General features: G+C 51.6%; 1 protein-coding gene, 1 long non-coding RNA gene and 2 other non-coding genes across 11 annotated transcripts; 3 read left to right on the plus strand and 1 right to left on the minus strand.

Moving 5' to 3' along the window:
* The first annotated feature begins 727 nt into the window (after positions 1-727).
* On the plus strand, positions 728-7,900 carry LOC123479837 (uncharacterized). Of its 2 annotated transcripts, XR_006655591.3 has the most exons (3): positions 728-844; positions 3,106-3,553; positions 4,348-7,900. It is a non-coding gene; the product is annotated as an uncharacterized lncRNA (long non-coding RNA). The 2 variants fall into 2 exon arrangements; XR_008425282.2 differs by having other exon boundaries at positions 3,106-7,900.
* On the plus strand, positions 1,095-1,285 carry LOC112306175 (U2 spliceosomal RNA). Its single transcript, XR_002974918.2, has one exon. It is a non-coding gene; the product is annotated as a U2 spliceosomal RNA (small nuclear RNA).
* On the plus strand, positions 2,157-2,283 carry LOC112306203 (small Cajal body-specific RNA 15). The gene has a single exon (XR_002974940.1). It is a non-coding gene; the product is annotated as a small Cajal body-specific RNA 15 (non-coding RNA).
* FSD2 (fibronectin type III and SPRY domain containing 2) lies at positions 5,252-23,737 on the minus strand. Of its 7 annotated transcripts, XM_071219468.1 has the most exons (17): positions 23,603-23,737; positions 23,072-23,270; positions 22,581-22,624; positions 21,112-21,315; positions 20,011-20,201; positions 17,735-18,452; positions 17,500-17,595; positions 15,735-15,965; positions 14,510-14,532; positions 13,477-13,598; positions 12,511-12,666; positions 11,906-12,040; positions 11,027-11,177; positions 10,142-10,275; positions 9,088-9,220; positions 7,284-7,460; positions 5,252-5,504 (listed from the first exon to the last, which is right to left on the minus strand). In XM_071219468.1, exons 6-17 carry the CDS (start codon positions 18,305-18,307, stop codon positions 5,252-5,254), a joined length of 2,184 nt encoding a protein of 727 aa, XP_071075569.1. In that variant the 5' UTR covers positions 18,308-18,452; positions 20,011-20,201; positions 21,112-21,315; positions 22,581-22,624; positions 23,072-23,270; positions 23,603-23,737. The 7 variants fall into 7 exon arrangements, with proteins under 7 accessions (XP_071075569.1, XP_071075567.1, XP_045052365.2 ...); XM_071219466.1 differs by lacking the exon at positions 22,581-22,624; XM_045196430.3 differs by lacking the exon at positions 22,581-22,624 and having other exon boundaries at positions 20,000-20,201.
* Positions 23,738-23,787: the final 50 nt, after the last annotated feature.

Raw genomic sequence — 23,787 nt, forward strand, 5'->3', positions numbered from 1 at the left:
CGGCAACGGGCTGCTGGACACCACCGGAAGCCAGAACGAAGCAAGGAAGGGATGTACCCAGTTTCAGAGGAAGCCTGATCCTGCTGCCACCTTCTTTCCGGATTTCTAGCCTGCAGACCTGTGAGAGAACATACACTGTTGTTTAGGCCACCTGGCTTGTGGTACTTCGCCACGGCAGCCTTAGGGAACTAGAACAAGGACTATTACAATTTCTAATTTGTCTTCCTGGCCCCACAGTGGAGTGGAGGGCCATGCAGGCGCCCCGTCCGTTCCAGAATAGCCGGGCTTATGAGCGCCTGCTAGGGCAGGATGCACAGCCAATGCTCATATGTGGTAGCCCTTCTTACAGCAAGATGTGGGGCTGCACAGACACGCAAAAGACGGGGAGAAACTAAATGCAACAAGTCACAGGCTGGGCAAAGCCAGAAACCAGAGCAGCTGACGGGAGGTCGCCCAGACTGAAGGGAGTTTTTTGAGGAGATGGAGCCTCCAGGCCGCTCTGCCAGGCTCCGCTGAAGGACTCCCGGCCCTGTCCCCGCTCCTCACACCTAGCAATAATGACCTCCACTCCGCCTGCCCCTGCATTCAACCCCAGCGAGTCTACTGGCACATCTCAACCAGAGTGCCTTTCGCGTCATCATTTCCAAGCCGGCGCTCGGCGCATCAACACGTCTCCTACGTCACTCCGTTGCGAAGGGCGGGACTTCCTCCTCACGCCCCGGAAACCGGAAAGGGTTCTCTTGCTCCGGAAAGAGACGGGACTTGACACGAAGATGAGACATCGGAGGAATGGCTGCGTCTGTCCAGTGGAGTAAGGCCGTTTTCTGGCCACTCGGCAGGGCAGGTGAGAGCAGCTCCTAGTAGACAGGCATGCTGGCGGGCCAGGTTTCCGGGGATGCGGCGGGGAACCGGAGTTTAAGTGATGCGGCGTGTCCGTCGGAGAGTCGGCGCCACCAGGGACCTAGGCCCCATCCTAACTCCTTGTGCTCAGCTTACTCAGTCTCGTTTGAAAAACGAGTACGGAGCAGTGGTGGGGATAGATGTGGAAGGGGGAAATACACGGAGCAAAGTTTAGTTTTTAAAATTCATAGGTGATAGCTTCTCGGCCTTTTGGCCAAGATCAAGTGTAGTATCTGTTCTTACCAGTTTAATATCTGATAGGTCCTCTGTCAGAGGACATTATATTAAATGGGTTTTTGGAGCTGGGAGATGGAATAGGAACTTGCTCCATCCACTCCGCGCATCGACCCGGTACAGCAGTACTTCCCGGAACGGTGCACCACCCCCCCCCCCCCAAAAAAAAAATTCAGTAAGTGAGCTTTACACAGGTAATATTCTATGTCGAGGAAGGGATATAACGTGAGGGCCCTTACGAACCCAGATATTCTGAGTCGGCCACTCCTGCTAGAGGAGCCATCAGCATCTGTTGCTTTAATTTGGAAACACAGTGTTGGTATACATGCATTAGGTGGGTGAGGAAGAGGAGGTCCGCTGTAGGTGCTTAGGGATCTGTGGCTGGTTTCTAAAGTGTAAATTGTACCTAAGACAGTGTCAGGTAACATACTTTTCTGCAGAGCTGTCCTTACTTTTGGACAGTGCTCTTGTTTTCCTTCTCTTTCCATCCCTGTCCTTGGCTTCCTGAACTGGATGGGATATGAAGGGAAGCCCAAGGGTAGGAATCTTTCTTGGTGGTAGAATGGTAGCTAGGATTTACCAAAAAGTAATGTATATACTTAGGTAATCTGTCTCTAAAAACTAAGTTCCTACTTTGTTAAAAAGCACACTGGAGAAACCTCAGTTTTGTTCAGTGGGTACTTTCCTGGAGAATGGATTATCTTCTTGCCTCTAATCCAGTCTATTATGCTTAGGCGTCTCCTTAGCTCCTTTCAAAGGACAGACCCACATAGGCTTTGGAATGAGCAAGGGCGACAGCAAGATTAGAATCCAAGCTCATAGTACAAAGAGAAGATACTGACTGGCTGGAGTCTTCTTTCCAAATCCTAAACTCTATCTTGCATTTCGATTCATTAACCATTTACTGCAGTGAAACAAGCATACATAAGAGTTCAGGTCTTTTAAAGCTTAAGAATAATACCATCCCCTTAACATTTTAAACATGCTAGGGCAGTGTTTTAAAAGCTGGACTTGCTTGTGTTCTGGAGACTAAGAAAATAAGAGTCCTTGAAGTCAAGCTGACTCGGCTTTTAGCCTCCTAAATGAAAGGTAGAGAGAACAGGTCTTGTTTGCAAAGTAAACTCAAGATCTACGTATCTACCAACAGCAATTGTGCACTTTCTATTGTCTTACTATAGAGAAGAGCATTGGTAAATTTATAGATTAGGGAGGGTGGAGGAGGACAGGATGAACCCATGAAAATCTTAACTACTCACAGACAGGAAGGTGACCACAAATTGGAGACCTTGTTTAGGAAAGAGGAGAGGGCCTTCCCGGCAGCACAATCTTCAGTGGGTCCAGGAAGTTATTTGGTAGCTAAACTTCCCTGGATGCAGACCCCTGTAGTCTTCATTTACGGAAGTGGGTCCCAGCACATTGTGGTGAATTGTGCTGGGACCACCTGCCAGTGTGCAAGGCTTGTAAAGCTAGGATTTTAACAAATTTTGGAGGATGCGAAGTATTAAGAAAAAGGCATCATTGCCCATGCAGTTGCTCTGTAAGCAGAGCGTGACCAAGCATGTGCTTCAGAGACATTTTACTGTCTGTGTACAAGTGACTGCATACCATTGTTTCAGCCAGCAGGAAGTCATTATTAAATTTACTTTTCGAAATAAAAGGCAATCTAGTTATTACCAGAATCCAACGTCATTTTATACGCCAAGTCTAACCAACTTTTCAATCCCATCTAACGAGGGTACCTTAAATTCTGAGTACTCTGAATTACTGAACCCATGTGGGGTTTTTTTTCCACACACTCCCCTTTGTTGATGGAAGCCAAAGCTTATGTTAATAACTGCTCGTGAGTTACAAAGTGATAGAGGTAAAGCCAAGAAAAGAACAGATTTTGATGTCTTTTAAGTGTCTTGTGTCAGGGATTGTGGCTACAATGGTCTGGCGCTTTAAAAATGTTTTTGTTTTGTTTTTTAACAGATTGCAGGTTGGAGGTAAACATGGTCTTGAGGTAAATCCTGCCCCTTGTTGAAGTTTAGTTTCAGCAGATTATTTGTGGTAAGAAATCACAATATTTAAAGAAAACGAAAGTTTTGTTTGCTTCTGTTCTCGAACTTTATAGAATATGAGAAACAGTTTAAACAAACGTTCTTTATGGTCAATGACGGTGATGCCTGAAATTGGTCATCAGCTTTGCTCAAATTAAGTGGATTTTAAATGTCAAATCCACTTCTAGATGTTTTCCTTGATCAAATAAAATTTTACCAAAATCTCCTCGTTGTCAAGTTTTTATCCATTTTAGCCACATGCATCCTGTCTGTGAAGTACTCTGTAAAGCCTGAGAGGACCCTGGATGTGAACCTGCCTCATCTGTGATGCTCTGCTTCCCACTCCATGGTTTCTGCTGAGAACAGTTTTCAGTGTACACGTATGTATATTGTGTTGTTTATAACGTGCAGCATCTCTGTGTTTACGTGGGCTGTACCTTCCATGTTTAGGGCAGTGATGCAGCTTGGCAGGGCAGGCGTGCATGTGTGTGTGTAATGAGTTGTGAGATTGTCCAGGCGAGTTGTTAATTCAGGAATCTGAGCTGCTGTTTATATCAAGAGAAGGAGTTTTGAGATAGGAAGTGACAGGTATTCACTGTCAGACTCTGAGTGCATAGAAACAAGGCACTTTTAAAGTGGAAGGTTTTTCAGTTAACACAGAACCGTAAGTGATGAGGGTCTGTGGTCCAGAGAGGCGTCCACGGGACACCACACTGAACTGCCTCTGGGAATTGCCTCACAAATGGAACCAGTTACTCTGCACCTTGACTCATAAGCTTGAAAACGCTGTGTGTGTAGGGTGCTCAGTGGTGACGGGAAACCTGAACAGAAGCAGGAATGCAGCCAGTGGGGCCGAGCACTGAGGTCCCAGAATGGTCTAAGGGCAGTGAGACAGGCTGCCCCAGAGCCTCGGGCTGGGACCATTTCTGCCTCCAGGCTCAGCTTTGCACTTTGGGGGGCGGATGTTCTCTTTCACGAAATTGTTGTGCATTCGCTGTGCCCACTCACATCTGTCATGAAAACTCCCAATGCTGTGAGACAAGAACAAACTCTTCCTTTTGTTTAAAGGAAAATGGAAGCTCTGGAAGATAGTGACTTCTCCAGGGCAAGTAACGGCAAAGTAGCAATCAAACCTAGGTCTTGATTTCAAATCTGGTTCTCTTTACATTCCTAGAATCAGTTACAACTTGCGTTTCCTGTTTCCCCCGCCTATCTCCCCACCAAATATACACTGTGAAAGCACCACACATGTGTGGGAGACTGAGAGGAGGAAGTACAGTGCCGGTAATGTCCCATCGTCCCCATGCTGCCGTCAAGCTGCAGGGGCCCTCCCACACCCTCACACTGCCTGCCTGCCAGGTCTTCCACCTGCGGAGCTGCCCTCCCGTTGAGAGCAGAGAGGCCAGAGAGCAGTGGCTGGATGAACGAAATACTCGTTTATTCAACAGATACTCGGTGCACCCTCCTGTGTTAGCCCTTGGGCACTGAGCGCGGAACAGGACACCCTGTCCCTGCCTTCATGGAATTAGGTGTAGAGGTTGTTTCAAAACTAAGACAAGGAAAGTACCCTGAAGGAGGAACAGGGTGTTACAAAACATGTACGGTGGGGGGACCACATCACAGTGCTGTTGACTGCTGGGAAGACGGGAGGGCAAGGACACAGGCCTTCTGGTTCTCTGGACAACCTGCCCTCTCAGGTCTGCTCTCAGCTGGCTAATGAAACGTCACGAGCATGCAGGGGCTGCTGCAGCCACTGACACGCATCTCCTCCTGTCCCCTGCCCCAAGCTCTGTCGGCCTTGGAGACTGAGATACACTGCACGTACACAAACAGACCGGCACCATCTGACGAGCTGCAGAACCTCTGAGCTCATTTAGTCTGGGCCCTCACGTCACAGCCATGCGTGGTCATGAGTCACAGCATCACACAGGTGGCATGCACAGGACGAAACCCAGGCCAGGTGCAGCGAGGGCCAGCGCACAGTCTGCCAGGCAATGACAGGAGCCGCAGTGCTTGCACGCGGAGGCGTGAGTGGCTGAGGTATAGGCACAGAAGACAGGGAGCTGGGCAACACTCGTCTAGTAGAAGGTGACGTGCTTTGGCATTGAAATGCCGTTGTGTATCTTTAGACACCCGGGCTTTTCCAAAGAAAAACAGGGGTGCACAAATTGGTGGAGCTGGCAACTAAATGTGTACAGGTGCTGAGAAATGTCCACATTGAAAAATGACAATTTTGACTTTTCGTAGTCTAACAGAATGCCAATCTTCCTTGGGGAAACTGTTATTCTTATATCTGGAGTCATCTTGTTGTGTAGAAATTCATACTTATGCCTGAAAATTAAATGTTGACATAACAAATCTTCAGAAATTCTACAGATGGGCTGTTTACAGAATATTTTATATAGTTGTATTCAAATACTTCTGTGTCATTGTATTAATGACTACCAAAGTAACAGGCTATTTCTGTAACTGTTGTCCACAGCTCTTTTCTAAAATTGTGCTAAGAAACATGTACTTTTAAGCTTTGTTTCTGAGCAACCTCTTAACCTAAGAAACTTACATACAGTATTATAAGCTCATTGCATCCAAATTTGTATAGATAGAGTACCTGTCTTAACATTTTGGATTCCGAAGTTGAAAACGCTTTGTAACAAAGGGATTTGAAATGGGGGTGTCCTTATCTTTCCTGTGATGGGCCTCTTGGTGTCATCTGCCCACAAGGGCTCTGAGGCACCCAGTGCTCAAACAGCAGGGCACCCTGGGGGCCCATTGCTGGACAGGGTCCTGTGGCTCCAGCACCTTTCCCCGTGGTCTGTCCTGTGTGCTCTGAGAAAGCAAACCAACCACGGGAACTCCCCAACCTGCCACCTGCAGACACCGGAAGAGCTGTGTGCGCCAACACGCTGCTCCACCCAGCTGGGACAGACGCTCGAAGTGCAATCCAGCCGAGCGTCCAGCCATCCCAGCCCTCCCATCTCCCTCAGCTTCTTTACTTTACTGAGCAGCCCCCAGAAGCCACGTGAGCCCCTCCCTCTACCTTCCTCCCACCACCAATGAAGTGTAAGACTGCGAACCGACAAAACCAACAAACACGTCAGCTAGGACACCTTACCCTCGTCCTCCAACTGTCTCGTGCGTCTCTACAAGCTGGGACTGTTAAGAGTTTCTGCTCCAGCCGTGGTGCTCAGCTCTTGGCCCTTCTTTCTCATTCTGTGTCACACTCCTACCCCCTCTGTCCTCTCCTCACTTACTACACACAGACTCCTACTCCTTACACTCTCCCAGTTTTTCTCTGCCTATAGCCTAACTATCTTGGGGGAAAGCTGGCCTTCCCACTCACCGGGGAGCAGGACCAACAACATTTAACCACAAGGGAGGCTCACTGGCACAGAGCGTCGGATGAAAAGTTAATAGGGTCCAGCAGGCCAGCGAGGGTCAGAGGGCCTGTAGGACCAGGGTGCTGGGAGAGTGGTGTGGTGAATTTTTTTGGCCATCTGTGAGATAAAGGGAGGTTGCAACCATGGCCTTCCAAGTCTGAAAATGTCCCTTGTCCCTTGCTTTGTGGGACTACCCTGTGTAGAGGGCAGTGCTGAGCAGCAGAAACTACCCATGAAGCCTCTGCCCACATTTCCTCACAAAGATGGAACTGGGGCTTCAGGTCACACTGCATTCATTTCCTAACACTGAAGCTGAGCACCAGTGAAAACCAGTTGCTAGGTGGTGGCAATGCTGTCTCTGGGGCCAGGCTGCCTGGGTTAGAGTCGCAGCCCTGAATGCATGTGGGATGGGTCCTCTAACTGCTCTGAGGCTCAGCTTTCTTACAAAAGGGGATGACTTGCTTGTGAGAAGTAAACGAGAGCGCTTCTGTAAGAGTGTACAACAGTGCTCAGCACAAAACGCCCTCCAGGAGCCTGAGCTGTTTTTATCTGGAAGAAAAGCACCCAAAGCTGCTCTTGCCCTTCTGGGCTGGACCTCCAGGGGAGGGGCGGGAAACGAGCCCTGAAATATCTCAGAGAACACTTTATAACACACCCTGTCGGCCCTGACCGCTGCTGGTGAGAACCTCTCCCTCTGCTTTCGGACGTGACTGTGGGCCTGGCTGCACGTTACCTTGGTGGTGCCCAGGAGTGCCGCATGCACCAGGACCGGCAGTTGGCTCCCAGGTCGTCCTGTTTAGGGACGTCTTCAAAGGCCACACCTACCGTGTAGTCCAAATGCTCGTCCACCTCCACCTCCCAGTAGTGGCGCCCTCGGACTGGAACTAGGTTCCCCACGGCAGCAACACACCTGGTTTGGAGAAGGGGAAGCACACGTGACTGGAGGTGACCCTCGCCCGGCTGTGCCGCCAGTCAGCAGGTGGTCTGTAGAGTGGCGGGAGGTGTGAGCGCCTCACCTGCACAGAGATGCACCTTGAGCTCTTGCCTGACCAGCACAGGAGATGAGATTATTATACTGCTGATTATTATACTCGTTGAAGAGGAGACAAGCCCACAGAGAAAAGGCTCTGTTTGTTTTTTAAAATTGATTGGGCTTTTCAGTAACAAAACCAAAGGTTTGGTTCACTTGTTCATAAGAAGAAAAGGGGACTGAAACCTCACAGAACTCAAGAGTCAAGTGAACTCCAAAGTCTTTCATTTTGTGCACCTCCATGTAGCTCCTCTCTGTTAGATGGGATGCTGCCCAACTCACAAATCGTTGAATAAAGCCAGTAAAGTCTTCAAAATTTACTCAGTTGAATTCTATGTTTTCCACACAGGAAAGACCTTTATTGCTTCTCATTCCCCCGCTCAGCCCGGTGCCCCCACTCCTGGGCAGAATGGGCAGGGGCGGGAAAGGATGAGGGTGCTTTCTACTGCGCCGTGTGCGGTTCTATTGCCCACTGACACACAGTAGGTGCTTAACACGTGCGCAATAGAAAGGCCGGAGGAAGAGCCAGCTGCCGGCACAGTCTAGGACCCAGGAGGGAGGCAGCAGTTCTCCATCCAGGGCCCTTCCGGCCCCCAGAGGGGATCCACTTTTCTTCCTTAGAAGACCCTCCCGGCTCTAAAGGCGACCCTCCCGGCTCTAAAGGCAACCCACCGAGGCCTCTTCTTGCCATGAGCACGGGAAGCTCAGAGCCACTCATGTCCAATCAGGGAAACGAGACCAGCCCTGAAGTTAACCTGTGCCCCTGACTTTCTCCCATGCTTCGTGTTTCCTGCTTCACTAGTCGGTACCGCGCCCTACCCTAAGTCTTCTTTAAGTCTTTGGCAAGAAGTAAGGTACAAATCAATCACTGTTTCAACATCAACTGAGTGCAAGCTCCAGAAACGGCTCTGCCAGGGGTGTCCAACCTTCTGGGGTCTCTGGGCCGCACATTAAATACACTGTGACACATAATCACACCCAAAAAAATCTCGTGTTTTAAGTAAAGTTATGATTTTGTGTTGGGCTGCATTCACAGCCATCCTGCGCGGTATGCGGCCTGCGGGCCGCAGGTTGGACACCCCTGGTTCCAGCAGAGCCACCTCTGGTGGCCGCCCTGCCTTACGCCATGTGGAGCACCATCACCGTCCCCCCAGCAACCCTGCCTGGGCCTACTGCACGCCAGTTCTCCCCCAGGAGCACTGAACAAGGTTTCACTGTGTGTGGGAGGAGCCCTGGCCTTCGCATCGGGAGACCGTAGTCCTGCCCCTTGCTCCAACCTCGGCCCGATGGGTGACCCTCAGGCCACGGCCGGACCTCAGTGGCCACAACAGGTCTCTTCTGCCCACACCAGCCTCTCCTCACCACCGGGCCCCTATCCCCTCATTGATTTCTGGGATTTCTTTCCCCCTTCAGGGCTGCAGCTGTCATAATCCAATTCCACCTGAATAATAGCATGTTTGAGAGAGGCTCACTGAGTGTTCCCATGAACAGCAGGGACAGCGCCTACCTGGTAAAACGGGTGTTGCTGGGGGGCAGCTCCCTTGCAGGGGCTTTCCTTTCACTGCGCATCGCAGTCAGCCCGTCTTCAGAAACGGTCAGCCAGGGATGGCAGGTGTGCTCGTTCAGGCGGAAGTAGCTGCCTGTCAGGGTACAAACCCAGGAGGCAGTCGGCGGCCCATCACGCCTCCCTCGGCATCACCGCCACACGGCACGGGAAGCGCTGCAGGTCATGGCTGAGCTTCCTGAACGCAACACCTCAGGCTGCACCTCACCTCCCAACCTTCAGGCTGATGGGACAGCAGCGCGCAGGCGCTGAGCCCTGACTGAACTCAGCAGTTTGCACGTCTCATCTCATTCAACCCTCACAATCACCCTTGGAAACACATGTTGTTATTTCCATTTGTGGATAAGGAAACAGAAGCGAGGGCAGTAGAGCAATCAGCTGGCGAAAGCCCAGAACCCAGAGCCGCAGCCACGCTGTGACAGCAGGGGACAGACAAGATGTTTCCAGTGACGTCTCAGCTGACACCAGACTTGGATGTGAAATGTGACAATTTGATGATATAAGTGAGAAGGGGGGAGCTGGACTTCAGGATGTGGGCACCCACAGGGCCAGGGAGGGCCTGGGAGGATGAGGGCGGCAGGTCTAAGGGCCTGTGCGTGGCTAGGCGCCGGGCCGACGGCAGGAATGGGGACACGAGCCCCAGCAATGGCCCTCCCTGGAATTTCATAAGGACGCTGCTGGGGGTGGTGTCCAGGCTGTGTGGGATATGAGGTGACTGGGCCCCCAGGTGCAGTGGGGCCAGCCCAAGGGGTGTGGAGAAGGACCTTGCGTTGTAACATTTGCCCAGGCAAACTGCTGTGTGACTCAGGCCCCAGTTCCCACTCTGTGAACGGAGGCCGCAGGGCTCCAACCACCTCTGAGCCCCTTCCCGGCCTGGCTCACCAGGTCTTCCTGTCTGTGACTATTTGTTTATTTTCCAATGATATTGTAGCTGTGCTGGGTCTGCCACAGAGTGGCCTCCGTGGGTCCCAGAGAGTGTGTGGCAGGGGGCACAGACCTGTGGTGTGGACCGTGACGGGCTCGCTTCTGGCGCTGGGGCCCCCCATGTTGAGGGCGCGCACGTAGATCGTGTAGCTCTGCCGGGGCTGCAGCTGTACCAGCGACTCGCAGGTGGGGATGCCCACGACAGACCTGGGCAAAGAAGCAGAGCCACAGTCACTGCGGGCCCCTGCAGTGGGCTGCCCTTCCCAACCGGGGTGGGGGACATCGTGTTTCCTACCACTGTCTACCACGGACACCATGGCCTCTGTACACTGACCGCCACTGTTCCTGCCTCAGGCCGTTCCCCCCCCACCCTTCACTCCAGCAGGGGGAGTTTCCATCCCCCCCGCCCCCGCACATCCATCCGGCTGCCTTGCCCAGGAGCATCCCTGCATCCACTGTTCCCGGGCCTCCGTCCTTCCCGTCCGTTCTGTCTCAGGTGACTCCCGCTCTGCCCTGACCAGTTTCCCACCTCCATCACCATTCCTGTTCCACTGCACTTATTTCTCCTTCAGAGAACATCTTATACATTTGTTTGTTTTCTCATTTCTTGTCTGTTTCCCCCACCCGACCGTCACCTCCATGAGGGCAGGGAATTTGCTGTCTCGTCCCCAAGCCCAGCATAGGCCTGGCGCCACCTGGCCCTCAGTGCTTGCTGCGTGAGTGAGTGCTAGACCTTCAGGATGAGGAAGCAAACCTGAGGACTCACCATTTATTCACTCATCATTCACGCTCAGTGATCGCATTCCTGCTCCTTCTCACGAAAACTAAGCAGCCTAAAATTTAGGTGCCTGTGGGTCACAAGTTCCTACCTCCACTGCAGGCTCCACCCATTCCCTGAGCTGTGTCACAAGTCAGGGGCAGGGCCTCTCAAGCCCTGCAGATGGTCCCAGTGACTCACTCAGTCACACCCGAGGCTCCTGGCGTCTCTGCCTGGGTCAGCTCCACTGTGTACGAGTCCACGGGATCCCGGTTCCCAGACTCCCAGCAAATCAGTGCAGCCTCCTCGCAGCTCAGCACCTCTCTGCTCTTTATAACGGGGGGAGAAGGCGCTAAAGGCAGCAGAGAGGGAGAGGAGCCACCGTTGCTCACACCCAGCTGTCTCGGCTGGAGCTCAGACATCACAACCCCTCTTCCCGCACGAGACATTCAGGACACAAAAAGCAAACCACGTGCCACAGACGGAATGTGTCTACCCCCAAATTCCCATGTTGAAACCTTGTCCCCAACCAATGGAATCTGGAGTCTTTGGGGGTGACTGGGCCATGGAGTGGAGGGGGTTTAGTACAGCAGAGAACCAAAAGTGCTTTGTCCCTGTCCTCCAGGGAGGACACAGCGGGAAGACAGCTGCCCGTGGACTGGGCCGGCCTCCTCCAGACTCACGACGTGCGGGCCGCTTGGACTCCTACCCTGCAGACCTGAGAGACACAGGCCTGCCCGCGGTCCGTGCGCCGGCCCATCTATACTGTCCTGCTGCAGCAGCTGGACGGACCGGGGCGCCAGGGGATGGACGCCTGTCAGGGGTGCCCGGAGTGGAGTGGGGCTGCCAGGTACAAACGGTCCTGTGACCGAGGGTGGTAGTCTTTGACATTTTGACACCAACTATGAGAGGATGTCCCTGCCACGTCAGGCATGCAGATTTGGTGTATGGAATAGAAGAAACAAATACACGGCTACCTCTGTCCATTGAAACGAAACCCAGACCCCTGCCCCACGAAGAGAGCCATGACCCCGGGCGCCCTGGCAGGAAGGCCCTGCTGGGGACACGTGGCTGCCTTACCCGTCATGTATGCCACACGCTCGCTGGCGGGGCTGACACCGGCCCTGTTCTGAGCTGTGACCCAAAATTCATACTGGGTATTTGGCACAAGATTCCTCACTGAGCAGTACGTTTCTTTGACGGTCACTGTAAACTCTGAGGAAAAAAGAAGAAGAAAAAGAATTCAACCCCAAAGCTGGCCAAGTGGTTCCTCACTCACCGAGCTGAATCCCCGTTGTAGATCCCAAGACAGGCCACGGACTCCCCCCATCCCTGTACACACGCCTCTGCCATGTGACTGGCTTTGCCAATGGGGCAGTAGCAAACAGGATGCCTGGGAAGGGCAGGTGCACAGCTGTTCCATGTGAGCTGCCTCCTGGAGGAGGAGACCCTGTGGACAGAGGCCCCAGCCACCCGCCATCCCAGCCAGGCCCCAACTTGCCTTTCTAGCCCCTTCTGCCTTGCTCACCTGCCAGCGTCACATCCTCTGGGTAGCTCCCAGATGAGGGAACTATCCTCCAAGGCGCTGGGGAGCAGATGTGCCCCACCCCCACTTTTCCCCTGCCAGGGCCTCTGAGGGGCCCGAGCCATTCTGGAGCGTGACCGTGTTCCCAGCAGAGCCTCACCTGCTTGGTCCTTCCCCAGTGAGCCGTCCTGCAGTGGCTGGCAGCGCAGCTGGTAGCTCTCCACCGTGTCATCGGAGCACAAGCTCCAGCACACGCGGACCGAGGAGCCCGTGGCGGAGTTGGGGGCCTGCGGGTTTATCACTGGTGCAGAAGGAGCTAGGAAAGGAGAAGGGAGGAAGACCAACACCCACCCTGAATTCTGGCCCTGATGGGTGTGGCTCAGTGGATTGGGCATTGTCCCACAAACCGAGAGGTCACGGCTTAGAGACACGGTCGGGGCATGTGCCTGGGTTGTGGGCCAGGCCCCTGGGTGGGAGCGTGTGATCAGTGCTTGTCTCCTTCTTTCTCCCCCACTTCCCCTCTCTCTGAAAATAAATAAAATCCTGTTTTAAAAAATAGCTGAATTCCAGTATCATTCTCTGGAGTACGTAATCACAGTAATACTTCTGAGCATTACCTGGCACCATGTGAGATGCTGTACACAGAGTACCTTGTTTAATTTTCACCCTCTCCCCACGGGAATCGCAGTGCTCATTTTATAGACCAGGAAACCAAGGCTCAGAGAGGTTAAGTAAGTTGTCTAGCACCACACAGCTAGGAAGTGGCAAACTTGGGACTCTCACCAACTCCATAGGATGCCCAAGTTCATCTCTTAACCACTGTGTGGGTTAAGGAAATAAAATTCAGGCTCCTTGTTTGGTGTAAACCAGACAGGAAGGCAGGTGTCTATGAGGAGAGGCGAACTGCAAACCCTGAGCCAGGCGTCGCCACCCTGGAGTGAGAATGGGCACTCACCCAGGGGGTCGGCCTGTCCCCACCCGTACCGGCCATAAAGACAGGACATGAAGCTGGGGGGGAAATACGCATTCCTAGGTCTTCATGACTTTTCCAGCCATCCAGGTGTCTCCCTCAAAGCCCAGGGATATCGGACGTGCTGGGGCGTCTGCATGCGGGACAGAGGCATACCTGGGGTGGCGTTGATGGAGCCCAGCAGCTGCTCCACGTCGGAGAAGTCCAAGGTCTGGTCTTCCAAGGCAGGTTGCGTGGAGATGTCCACGTCTGTTTCTGTTTCCAGGAATTCTCTGAGTCTGTTGGTGTAAAAGGACACACCAATGAGAATGGAGAGCATCCTCGGGGCCCGTGCTGGGCCGGGCCACCAGCAGTACACGAAGAGGGCTCTGCTGCTCCCATGACTGGCACAGGAGGTCACCAGTGGGGACGGGTGGGGTTCACTGGTGCACTAGAGGGGAGGGGCGGGAGTGGGCAGATGTGCACCGCCAAGCTCCAGGTCCACAGCCTCTGGAAGACCCTTCCTGGACACAACCCTGGGCCCAAGATGTACAGACTCCCTGGGGACTCGGCTTGCTGACCGTGAGTGGGGCTCTGGGTGTCTGTGTACCTGCTTCCTGGCAGTCACAGAACCTGAAACCAGCTCTGTCTTTTCCTAGCACCCATGTCTGAACTGTCATATCCTGAAGCTTCAGTGTTCACGTTGCTTTTCAGACACTGTGTTATTTAACTCCCACAAAACCGTCCCTGTTTGTAGACATGAAGGCGGGTCGCAGACTGGCTGGACAGCCCAGGCCACGGGGGGTGGGGGGTGGGGGGGTGGGGGGCGGGGCAAGACTCGGACTCCTGTCTGACTGCATGGTACGCGTGCTTCTGCAGCGCTCCGTCTGGGTCCGGGCCCAGTTGGGGGATGCTGGGGATACTCTCCGGGTCTCGGCTCCTCCTGGAGTGATGCGGGGCTCGTGGAGGAGATCTGCCCATGGGCCTGCTGGCTGGGCCTCACCACACGCTCCCTTCCAGCCTGAGATTCTGAGATTCAGTCCCAGAGGGTCCTGTGACCCCACACCACTGTCCGGCAGCCGGGGCTATTTAATCTTAGGGTCACACACAAAGGCCGACACTGGGAGTACACAACCAAGTGGAACTGCATCTCCCTGGACTTCCAGAGGTGAAGGAATGGAGGAAAACACACGTGAGAACAAATTATTACCTGTCAGCCATAGCCACGGCATCCTGAAGAGGAGGAGGAAAGTAGACAATGTTAAGTTGATTTTGGAAATAATTTTTAGAAACTATATAACAACCTAAACATATTCAAAAACTGGGGAACTGGTTAAAAGAAAAAACATCAGCTATACCCCACACTCTTCACAAAACCACTCTAACGAAGCCTGTGCGGTTTTGTCCACATGACTTTTCCTCACTCACGCCACACGAGCACGTTCCACGTTGCGGATGGTCTTTGCAGCATCAATTCTGAGAGAGGCGTCATAGTTCACTGCATGGGAACCGCACTGTCTGCCTAACCGACCGTTCTTCCCCTGCGGGACATTCTGGTGGTCTCCAACCTCTCACCGCCGTACGTAACAGCGAGAAGGACAGCTTCACACAGATCACTCTCCCCACCTACTGGATTCTGTCTCGAGATACAGTGGGATCGTGGGACGAGGGACCCCTGGTTTACAAGATCTGAGCACTGAGGGCTCAGGAGGGTCCTGCTTTCAGCCTCGGGCCCAGGTCCCTTGCCCCCAGCACAGCTGGAGGGAGGCGGTGGGGCTCTGAGGGAGCACGATGGGCTGGGTCCACCTGGAGGCCGCAGGGACACACAGGAAGCTCCAGAGGCTAAGGCCCCCTCCACCCACACACATCCTGGACACCACAGCTGGCCCTCTTCCTGTGCCGCCTCGTGAAGGGAGGGGACCAGGCTGGGAGACAAGTTCCACAGCCTAGCTGCAGGAGGGCTTGGTACCAGATTTCATTAGAATTCAAGGAAATTAAGAAAATAATTTTTTTTGCATGTTTAAGTGTATGAAGTAAGATTTAAAGTGTTACTGGCAGCAGGAGATTGGAGCTGACTTGTTACCCTGCACAGCCTTCTCCCGGGGCCGCGAGAGGCCATCGCAGGCGCCAGAAAGCTCGGAGCACTGTTTTTGCTCAGCTCCAGGAAGAGGAGACGGGACCCAGATGCCTGGCGACCAGGACAGAGGAACCGACCTGATGTCACCTGAGCAACGGTGGAGGGAAAGGGTCAGCTGTGTGTGAGCCTGCATGGCCGCTGGGGGGGGGTGACAATCCCACCATCACTATCACCAGTGGAATCAAACGGATGCTGACCGTAGAGGCCGACTCCAGCGCTGCCAGGCACAGAGGGGACAGTCTAACCGGCCGCAGCCCTGTCACCCTAGTGCATTCCTGCACATCACGCCCTGACTGACCTTGATGAAGTCCACCTTTTCTTCGTGACAAATCTCCTCCACTGTCTCCATTAGCTCTTTGCAGGTGTCCAGGTTTTCGCCACAGCTGACCAGCTGCTCATACAAGGCTTCCAGCTTCTCTTTCTTCCTCTCCCCTAGAGCTTGTACTTTTTCTTCGTATTTTTGAGCGAGTGTTTCCAAGATCTCGTTGTAATGGGACTCGAAGTTTTGTTCCTGTCTTCCAAAATTCTCCTGCAAGACAGGAGACCTCAGCCATCCTTTCAGAGCCTGCAGTGTGTGAGCCACAGAGTCATCGGGCACAAAAACGTATCTTCTCAGAGATGCTTCAGTCCCTCCCTGTCACCTGTTGCCTGGACACTGGGGTAGGAGCAGGGGGCCCTGGAACAGGGGTCTCCAGCTAGAACCCCAGGGATAATCCTAACAAAAAGCACTGCTCTCTGTCTTCCTCCTCACCCTCCATTCTCCACCCTGCTCCTCGCCCTCAAACCACCTCCGTTTTTGCCATCCTCCCATTGCCGTGACAACCAACCAAGTCGATCATCGGTGATGAGTCAGCCTGCACTGGGACCTGGGACCTTAACACGGAGACGTTTGCCCTGGGACAGGCCCACCTGAGCTCTCAGTGTCTCACGACCCCCCCCCAACTCCCTGGTGCTTGGACAACGTTGTGCAAATACCAGGAGCACACAGATTCTCACAGCAACTAAGGGAAAGGTGAAGGAAAGGGAAATGAGGGCTGTGGTCCGACGGTGCCAACAGGCAAGAAAAGGCAGGAAACAGGGAGGGTTAGGACAGCTCTTATCCTGGGGCCAAATGGGTGAGACACACTGATGAGAGCATCTCAGCTCCTGGTCCCAGGACGGCTCGCAGTTCGGGTAGCTGTCATCCTCACCAGACAACAGGGACATTTCCAAAGGAGAGGATCCATTCCTTGGGGGGTGTTTGTTGAGCGCCTACTATGTGTGTAAGACTTGCTCCGAAGGGCAGGAGCTGACTCCCCCGTGCTGACTGTACAGGGAAGAGCTCTCTGGTCTGAGAGGTGAAGATACTTTGATATCTGACAGTGAGCAGGCCACGCAGAGTGTAGGGCACTGTCTCCCTCCTGCTGGGCTCTTCCCCCTCCGACCCCCATCCTGTGCTCCGAGGGGCGGGCTTGTCCCTGCTCTCTGCCCCCAGAGGGGATCAGTGCAATAGCCCTCCACCCTGTTCAGGTTAGGGGTGAAGAAGGTCCAGCTTCAAGGAAAAGGACCTGGGGCTTAGCTAATTCACACAAGGTGCTCCTGTTGGTCAGTCGAAGGCAGCAATAATAGAACTAGAGCGTCCGAATGGAGGGGAGAAGGGAAGTCCCCAGGTCCTCTGGCCTGGTCTACTCATCTGGATGGCACCTCAGTGGTGCACTGCAGACCTACTGGGCACACCAGGGGTCTGTGACGTGTTTGGGGACAGACTCGGAAACTTACTAATCTTATCAGAAACAGATAGCAGCTGGGGAAAGGAGCACTAATCGAGGACAGGTTGGGGGTCTTACAAAGCCTCATCAAGGGTGGCCCAGGGAAGAGTCCTGCCTTGTAGTGGGACTGGGGATGGAAAGATGCAGAAGATGCAGCCTCTGCCCTGAGAGCTTATGGCTCTGCAGACGATGCTGCCAGTGGTCAGTGTCATGAGGTACATGCCCAGCAGGCTGTGGGCGGGTAGGGGCAGGGACAGCAGCGACCCCAGTGGGAGAAGCAGCACGTGTCTCACGGGCTCACCTACGTGCTCTCACCTCCACAGTGATGAAAACCTCCTCTAAGTGACTGGCAAAGTTTTCCATCTCGATGATCTGCTTTTCCAATCTGTACATGTTCCTGTGAATTTCATCCTGCCAAACAGAACATCACCAGGCGTCAGCCTACACCCCTTCTCTCCCATGTGCACAAGGCGTTTGAGATTTAGTCCCTGCCTGACTCCTTGAGACGTGGACACGACCTCAGGAGGAAGGAGAAGTGAGACCTACTTACCTTGGCGCTTTCCAGTGCCTTACTGAGTGGGGTCACCTCATGCTCTCTGTGTTCATCCAGAACCTTCTCCAACGCTCTCAGTGGAGTTTTGCAGGTGGCACAGAAGACGTCAGCAGCCTCTTCCTCGTCCTCCTCCTCTGGGATGACGTAGCACTCGTACTCCTCGCTGGCGCGGCCATGCGCGTACCGGTAGGCCTCCCGCAGGTCCTGGCACTGGCCCTCCGAGCCCCACCCTCCGAATCCCAGGTCCTCCGCCTCTGCTGCCTCTCCGCTAAGTCTCCAGTCTCTCTGCTGCATGGCTGCTCCTCCCCTCGTCATCACGTGAGGAGAATACTCCGAAACCTCTATTTTGGGTGTGTTTTCATTAATGAACTCGTCTGCTAATTCATCATCATCCTCAAGTCCATACAAATGGACGAGTTCATCCACTTCCTCTTCAAGGTCCCTTTCGGGCTTACCTTTTGCTGCCCCTCTCGGCTCACTGGTCATCTCGGCTGGGACAACTTCCCTTCTCACACGACCGCTTTCTGCCGGGAAGGCCTGCAGTCTGTCTCCAGAGTCATACAGATCCATGGGGTCAAAGTGGCAGTCATGGGGGGGCCTGTCCAGCTCCGGCCCCTCCCCAGTTTCCTCCTGCACAGTGGCTCGGGAAGCCCCAGGCAGCACCTCTGCACCAGAAGGATCCCTCCTGGACGGCTAACAGTGGATATCCTGGGACCTAGAATACAGAAGGGGGGAAAAACTCCGTTTCTGAGAAGGTCACTGCTGGACTGGGCTCAACTCATTCACAATTTTTAAAGCGATCATCTGAGCAGCTCAGTTGTGGTTACACTTTGAACGACCTGTAAAGAAAAGTTTGCTTCCTACTGGAGGATTTATTAGACAGTGTAAATGTTCTAAGGGTGCTGTTCACAAGCAAAGAAAAGTCTGAAGACCACTAATCCATGTGCAAAAAAAAGGATGGCCCTTTTCATCTAGAGAAGCAGGTTTTTTTCCCATTTAACTGCACAAGTACTTCACCAACAACACATGCCCACATAAAACTAGGGAGTGTGTGAGCTGCTCATCTTATCCCCTAATAGCTTTCAAAAATAGCTTTACTGAAATATAATTTACATGCCATAAAAGTCACATGTTTTAAGTGCACGATTCTGTAATTTTTAGTAAATACCCCAAGTTACGCAACCATATCACAATCCAGTTACTAACACCCCTTTCTAAAAACTGTGGTAACCTAGTGCTTTGAAAACGAACAAACAAATATAACAAAACTATTCCAACGAGACACATAAGAAATAGGTTTTGAGGAAAATAAAAAAAGCAAGACTAACTTTTAAGATATAGGTTAGCACCTTTTCCCTTAGCCACGACTTTTATATCCAAATAGCTTCTTAACAAAATATTCGAGATGAAGGAAAAAGGAACACTAATAATAAATTGTCATTTTAGACACGATGGAACTGAGGCTTAGGGAGATGAAGTAATAAATCACAGTCTATGATGAATGCATTAGCTAGATAGCCTCTCCTCTGTGCCGTAAGCTACAGATAAAAATAAAAACAACTTTGCAAGTGCTGTATGGGAGGTGTGTCCCTGTGCTTTAATTAGAAAAGTCCCCTCCAAAACGTCTCTTCCCTTTTATGGGTCATAGATGCCTCTGAGAATCCACTGAAAGCTGTGAGTTCTTTCCCCAAAAGTGAGTCCAGAGGGGCACAATTTTGCCTACCATTTTAGGAGCCCAGCCATGCACCCCCGAGCAATTGCCCAGCTGCAGCCGCAGAACCCTGCGTGAAAACGTGAGCTGTGCTGTCACGCAACATGGTTCAGCAACATGGTTCAGCCTCATGGGCACACCCAGAGCGGACAACTTTCTATGGGAGGACAGAGCATGCACCGATGAGTGAAAAATGACGACGGCGCTGTTTCCAGTATTGGAACCAGAGCACAGAACTACGCTTTGTCAGCATGTATGTTTAGGGTTCCAGACTGCTCTAGCAAATGGGCCCCTGCACTAAAAATACTCTCGACACGGGGCAAGAATCACCAGCACCCGGGGCTTTCACAGCCTGTACCGACACCACACACACACTCGGTAAACTGAATCCCCGCTACAGGAAGGCACAGAAAACACTCTATTTATTGTAACTTACACCCCTGCAATTTACCATGCTCTCTCTTCATCTCTAAGGGAAAGATATTGCATTAACAGTGTGGCATTAAGTTAGCGGGGCTCTGTGAAACAATGAGCATTACAATATTACTAACCAAAAACTTGCCTGCCAATTTAAGGGTCCACCAACTCTTCATTTACCGCCGAGCCCGTGGGTGACTGCTAGAAACCTGCGCCCCAGCTCGGCAGGCTTTCCCTCCCGGTGACCTCTGTGTGCCCGTGGGCCGCCCCTGCCTGTGTTACAACAGGACTCTGTGATGGGGCAGCGAAGGCGATGGAAACTCGAGCTGGCTCTGGCTGCAAATAGCAACAGGCTTGCTGTGAGTGAAAGCCCAAATATAGACCTGCCCAGGCCATCCTGCCACTTCTGCTCAAGTTTCACCCAGAGAGGTCAGATGACGTCCCCTGGGTTGATTCTTACCATGGGAACTTGAGTCCCAGGTTTCCACTGAGGGTCTCAGATACATGGGTATGCACGTATAGAGGGCTGGGGCGGGGAGGGGGCAGCCACAGCTCCCCAGAGAAGGGGGGCTTTTGTGAGGCCACTTGCTGTACACCTTCCGCCTGGGCTGAGGGTCTTTTTCCAAAGCGTTTTTGAATAAGCACAGCTCTAAAGGCAATCAAATGCAACTTAATTCCCCCCCTACACACACAATTCCTTTAATGTCTACTCAGGGTGGGACTTGTTCCCCACTCTGGATACAGATCCAGCAGACCCGTGATTTTCTGCTCCCTCTTAGGTCACACAGTCCTAGGGGCTGTTGAAGACCTAGACTCCATTCAGTAATTAAATGTACGGTTCATACGATAATCAGAAAGTCACACTGAGTATGGCCAGCATCATGATCTTCTCCTCTCCCCGGCAAGGTCACTCTAGCTGGAAGCCTGCCCCAGGGAAGGAGGAATGAGGTGGCCTCTTTCCCCACACCTCTGCCCTGAGCTGCTGGCTTGGGGGCAGACAGAGGTGCTAAGGTGATAAGACAGCTCCCGTTTGAGTTAGTGTCAGCTGGTGTAGCTGCAGGCTCTCTGGGGCTAGGAGATGCTTATTGCTCTCAATGTCTCTCCACCTCTCCCTCTCCCTAGCAGCCTCTGACCTTCTCTGAGTTTCCCATTATGGAGAGCTTTCCCCTAAAGTTCCCAAGACTGGGCTGAGAAACCTGCTATTCCAGGCCTAAGCCCAGTGGGCCCTGTCCAGGGTCCTCCTCACCCATGCAGCTGGCTCTCTTAGGCAGGATGGAGGTGACTCCTTGCTGGCTCTGGGCTTCCTGCTGGCCCACATCTGGATCTTGGGAAGCAGGCCCCATCCTTGGTCCCAGTAAACTTTGGGATGCAGACGTCCCAATGCAGCCGCCTCCCCTGGCTCTACCAGCGAAACAGCCAATCCTCTAGCCTCAGGCCACCACTGGCCCACCTGCAGGAAAGACAGCAAGCTCTCTGAGGGGTCCCTTTGAAGACCCCTCACAGAGCTTGGAGGTAGAGGGGGGCTTCCAACCCTTCCCCCAGCCTGACAACAGCTCTCTCCAGAGAAATCGCTCCCACTAGTCTCTTGACTCTGACCCTTTTGTATTTTCTTTAATTAGCTGAGAGCATTAACTATGAACTAGGTCCTGGACCATTTCCTTTAAAAGTCTGCATGTGGCGATTTGATCTCAGCATTTTACATCTATTGCTTTTTGGGGGCCCCAATCAAAATGTCATTTTTAAAATACCATTACTGCAGGGCATCTATGAGGTAAAAATGATTTTATCTCATAGATGCCCTGCAGTAATGTAAAATAAAATGTCAAACGCAAAAAAAAATATTTCAAAACTATTCAAAGATGACTGTATGAGAATGTTCATCACAGCATTGTCTGTACTAGCAGAAAATGGAAATAAACCTATGACTGTCATGGGAATTCATTACATAAATACAACAGTCAATCCACTATTGGCAAGTGTGAAGAATAATAATATAGATGACAATTTTTTTTAATGTGGAAAATGGCCACAATACATTTGTAATTATAAGAAGTTATATAAAATATCATTACAGCATAACTGAATATATATGTATGTATATGTTTATACACACACAGGAAATGAGAACAGGGTTTATTTCTTTTGAATTATTTTGTTTCTTTACAGCTTTGACAGTGTCTATTTTCATAATAACTTTATATACCTTTTATTAAGTTTTAAAAATCTTTCTTTTTTATTGTAAAGTAATATATGCTATTTGGCTTAGAAATAAACAAATAATACAAAAGAGTCACAAAGTGAGTGTAAACTAGTTGTGTGTCTTGGTAACACAATTAAGTTTGGTGTGTATTTGCCCATATTTTTTTCCTAAGAATATACAAACTTAGCTCCCTGTCACACACACAAAACAGAAATTTTATAATTAGAAAGTCTGTTAGTTTGATTTTGAAAAAGCAAATCAATTAGAAAAACTACTAGAAAGGATAAAATAATATGAAACAAATACAGTAAAAAGGCATACTATATAAATATTTTAAAAGATATTTAAACAGACTATTAAAGAATTCTACATAATAAAGAATTATACATAAATCACATTAGCTAAAGTAATATATTAAAAAATAGTCTCAGCCCTGGCTGGTGTTGGCTCAGTTGGTTGAGCATCATCCCGCAAAGCGAAGGGTCACCAGTTTGCGTCCCAGTCAAGGCACATGCCTGGTTTGCCATCAAAGTTCGTCTCCCTCTCTTTTTCCCTCTCTCTAAAAAATATAAATAAATAAATAAATAAATAAATAAATAAATAGTTTAAAAAATCGTTTGAGGAAGAAGAAATCACTTCAGCTAAAAGGTCCTCTCCCCACGAGGACTGGGCGGCAATGGGAGCAGCAGTTCCAAGTCCAAGGACAACAGTTCCCCACAGGCATTGAAAGGGGGCGGGGGTAGACCTAGATGCCTCCAGTTCATCTTCAGGGGGAGACCTGTCCTAACCATGGCTTCAGCCTGGTCCCCTTTTGCTTTTGCTGTTTTTACTTTGGGCATAACAGGAAGTACAAATCTGATTCCAGGCTGTGTTAGTTTAAAACCTTCAAAAGCTGCTTCACTGGTTCCTGCCCTCAAAAGCCTTGTTTTGGTGAAGGGTTCCAGTAGTGGCTCCCTGGGCACCTCCCCACCTCCCCACTCTCTTATCCCTCTCACAGTGCACTTACAGGGTGGTGGCTGCCGGGTACACACGTGGGCAGAGGCCAGGGCTGATTTGGTCCGTGTTGCATGAATAGGTCCAGCTCCACCCCACACTCCATCCTCACACGCAAACCACATTTCCCGATTTCTGAAACAGGTCTTCAGGAGTCAGGTGGTCTTCCTTGGCCGGAGTGTACCTCTGCTGGGTACTCAGTTTCCTTATTTCTAAAGTGAAGAGGCAGGATATAGGTTTACTAAGCGTGCTTTGAAGACAGAGGTATCTTTTTTGGACGCCTCCTCTGCCCCACCCTCAAACAGGCAAACAGCAGACCCACCCTAAAAGTCTGTTGAATTGATAACAAATGTGTGGCTACTACCCAGAGCTTGGCGCTCGAAAAATAACCCTTACGTTTAATTTACTGTTTGGTCTCTCCAGGAAGTCTGTACCTTCCTTGAGAGCGGGAACCATGACTTCACTGGAGCCCTGACCCAAACGACGGAATCAGCTGGGGTCCGGTTCCCAAGGGTTCACAGTATCTCGTTCATCCGACAAATACCTTTCCCACGTCAGGAAGTACAAAGGTAGCAAAGGTGAGGACAAGACTGGGATTCCCGGACTCCTGGGGACGTTGTGTCACTGACCAACTTCGAGAACTAGGTTCCAGGGAGTCCCCTGTCCTTTTCATTGGTCATCGTGACCCGCACCCGGCCAATCCCGGACGCCGCTGGAAGCCTCCCAGCT

The sequence above is a fragment of the Desmodus rotundus genome, chromosome 10, assembly GCF_022682495.2.
Source record: "Desmodus rotundus isolate HL8 chromosome 10, HLdesRot8A.1, whole genome shotgun sequence".
NCBI classification, from domain to species: domain Eukaryota; kingdom Metazoa; phylum Chordata; class Mammalia; order Chiroptera; family Phyllostomidae; genus Desmodus; species Desmodus rotundus.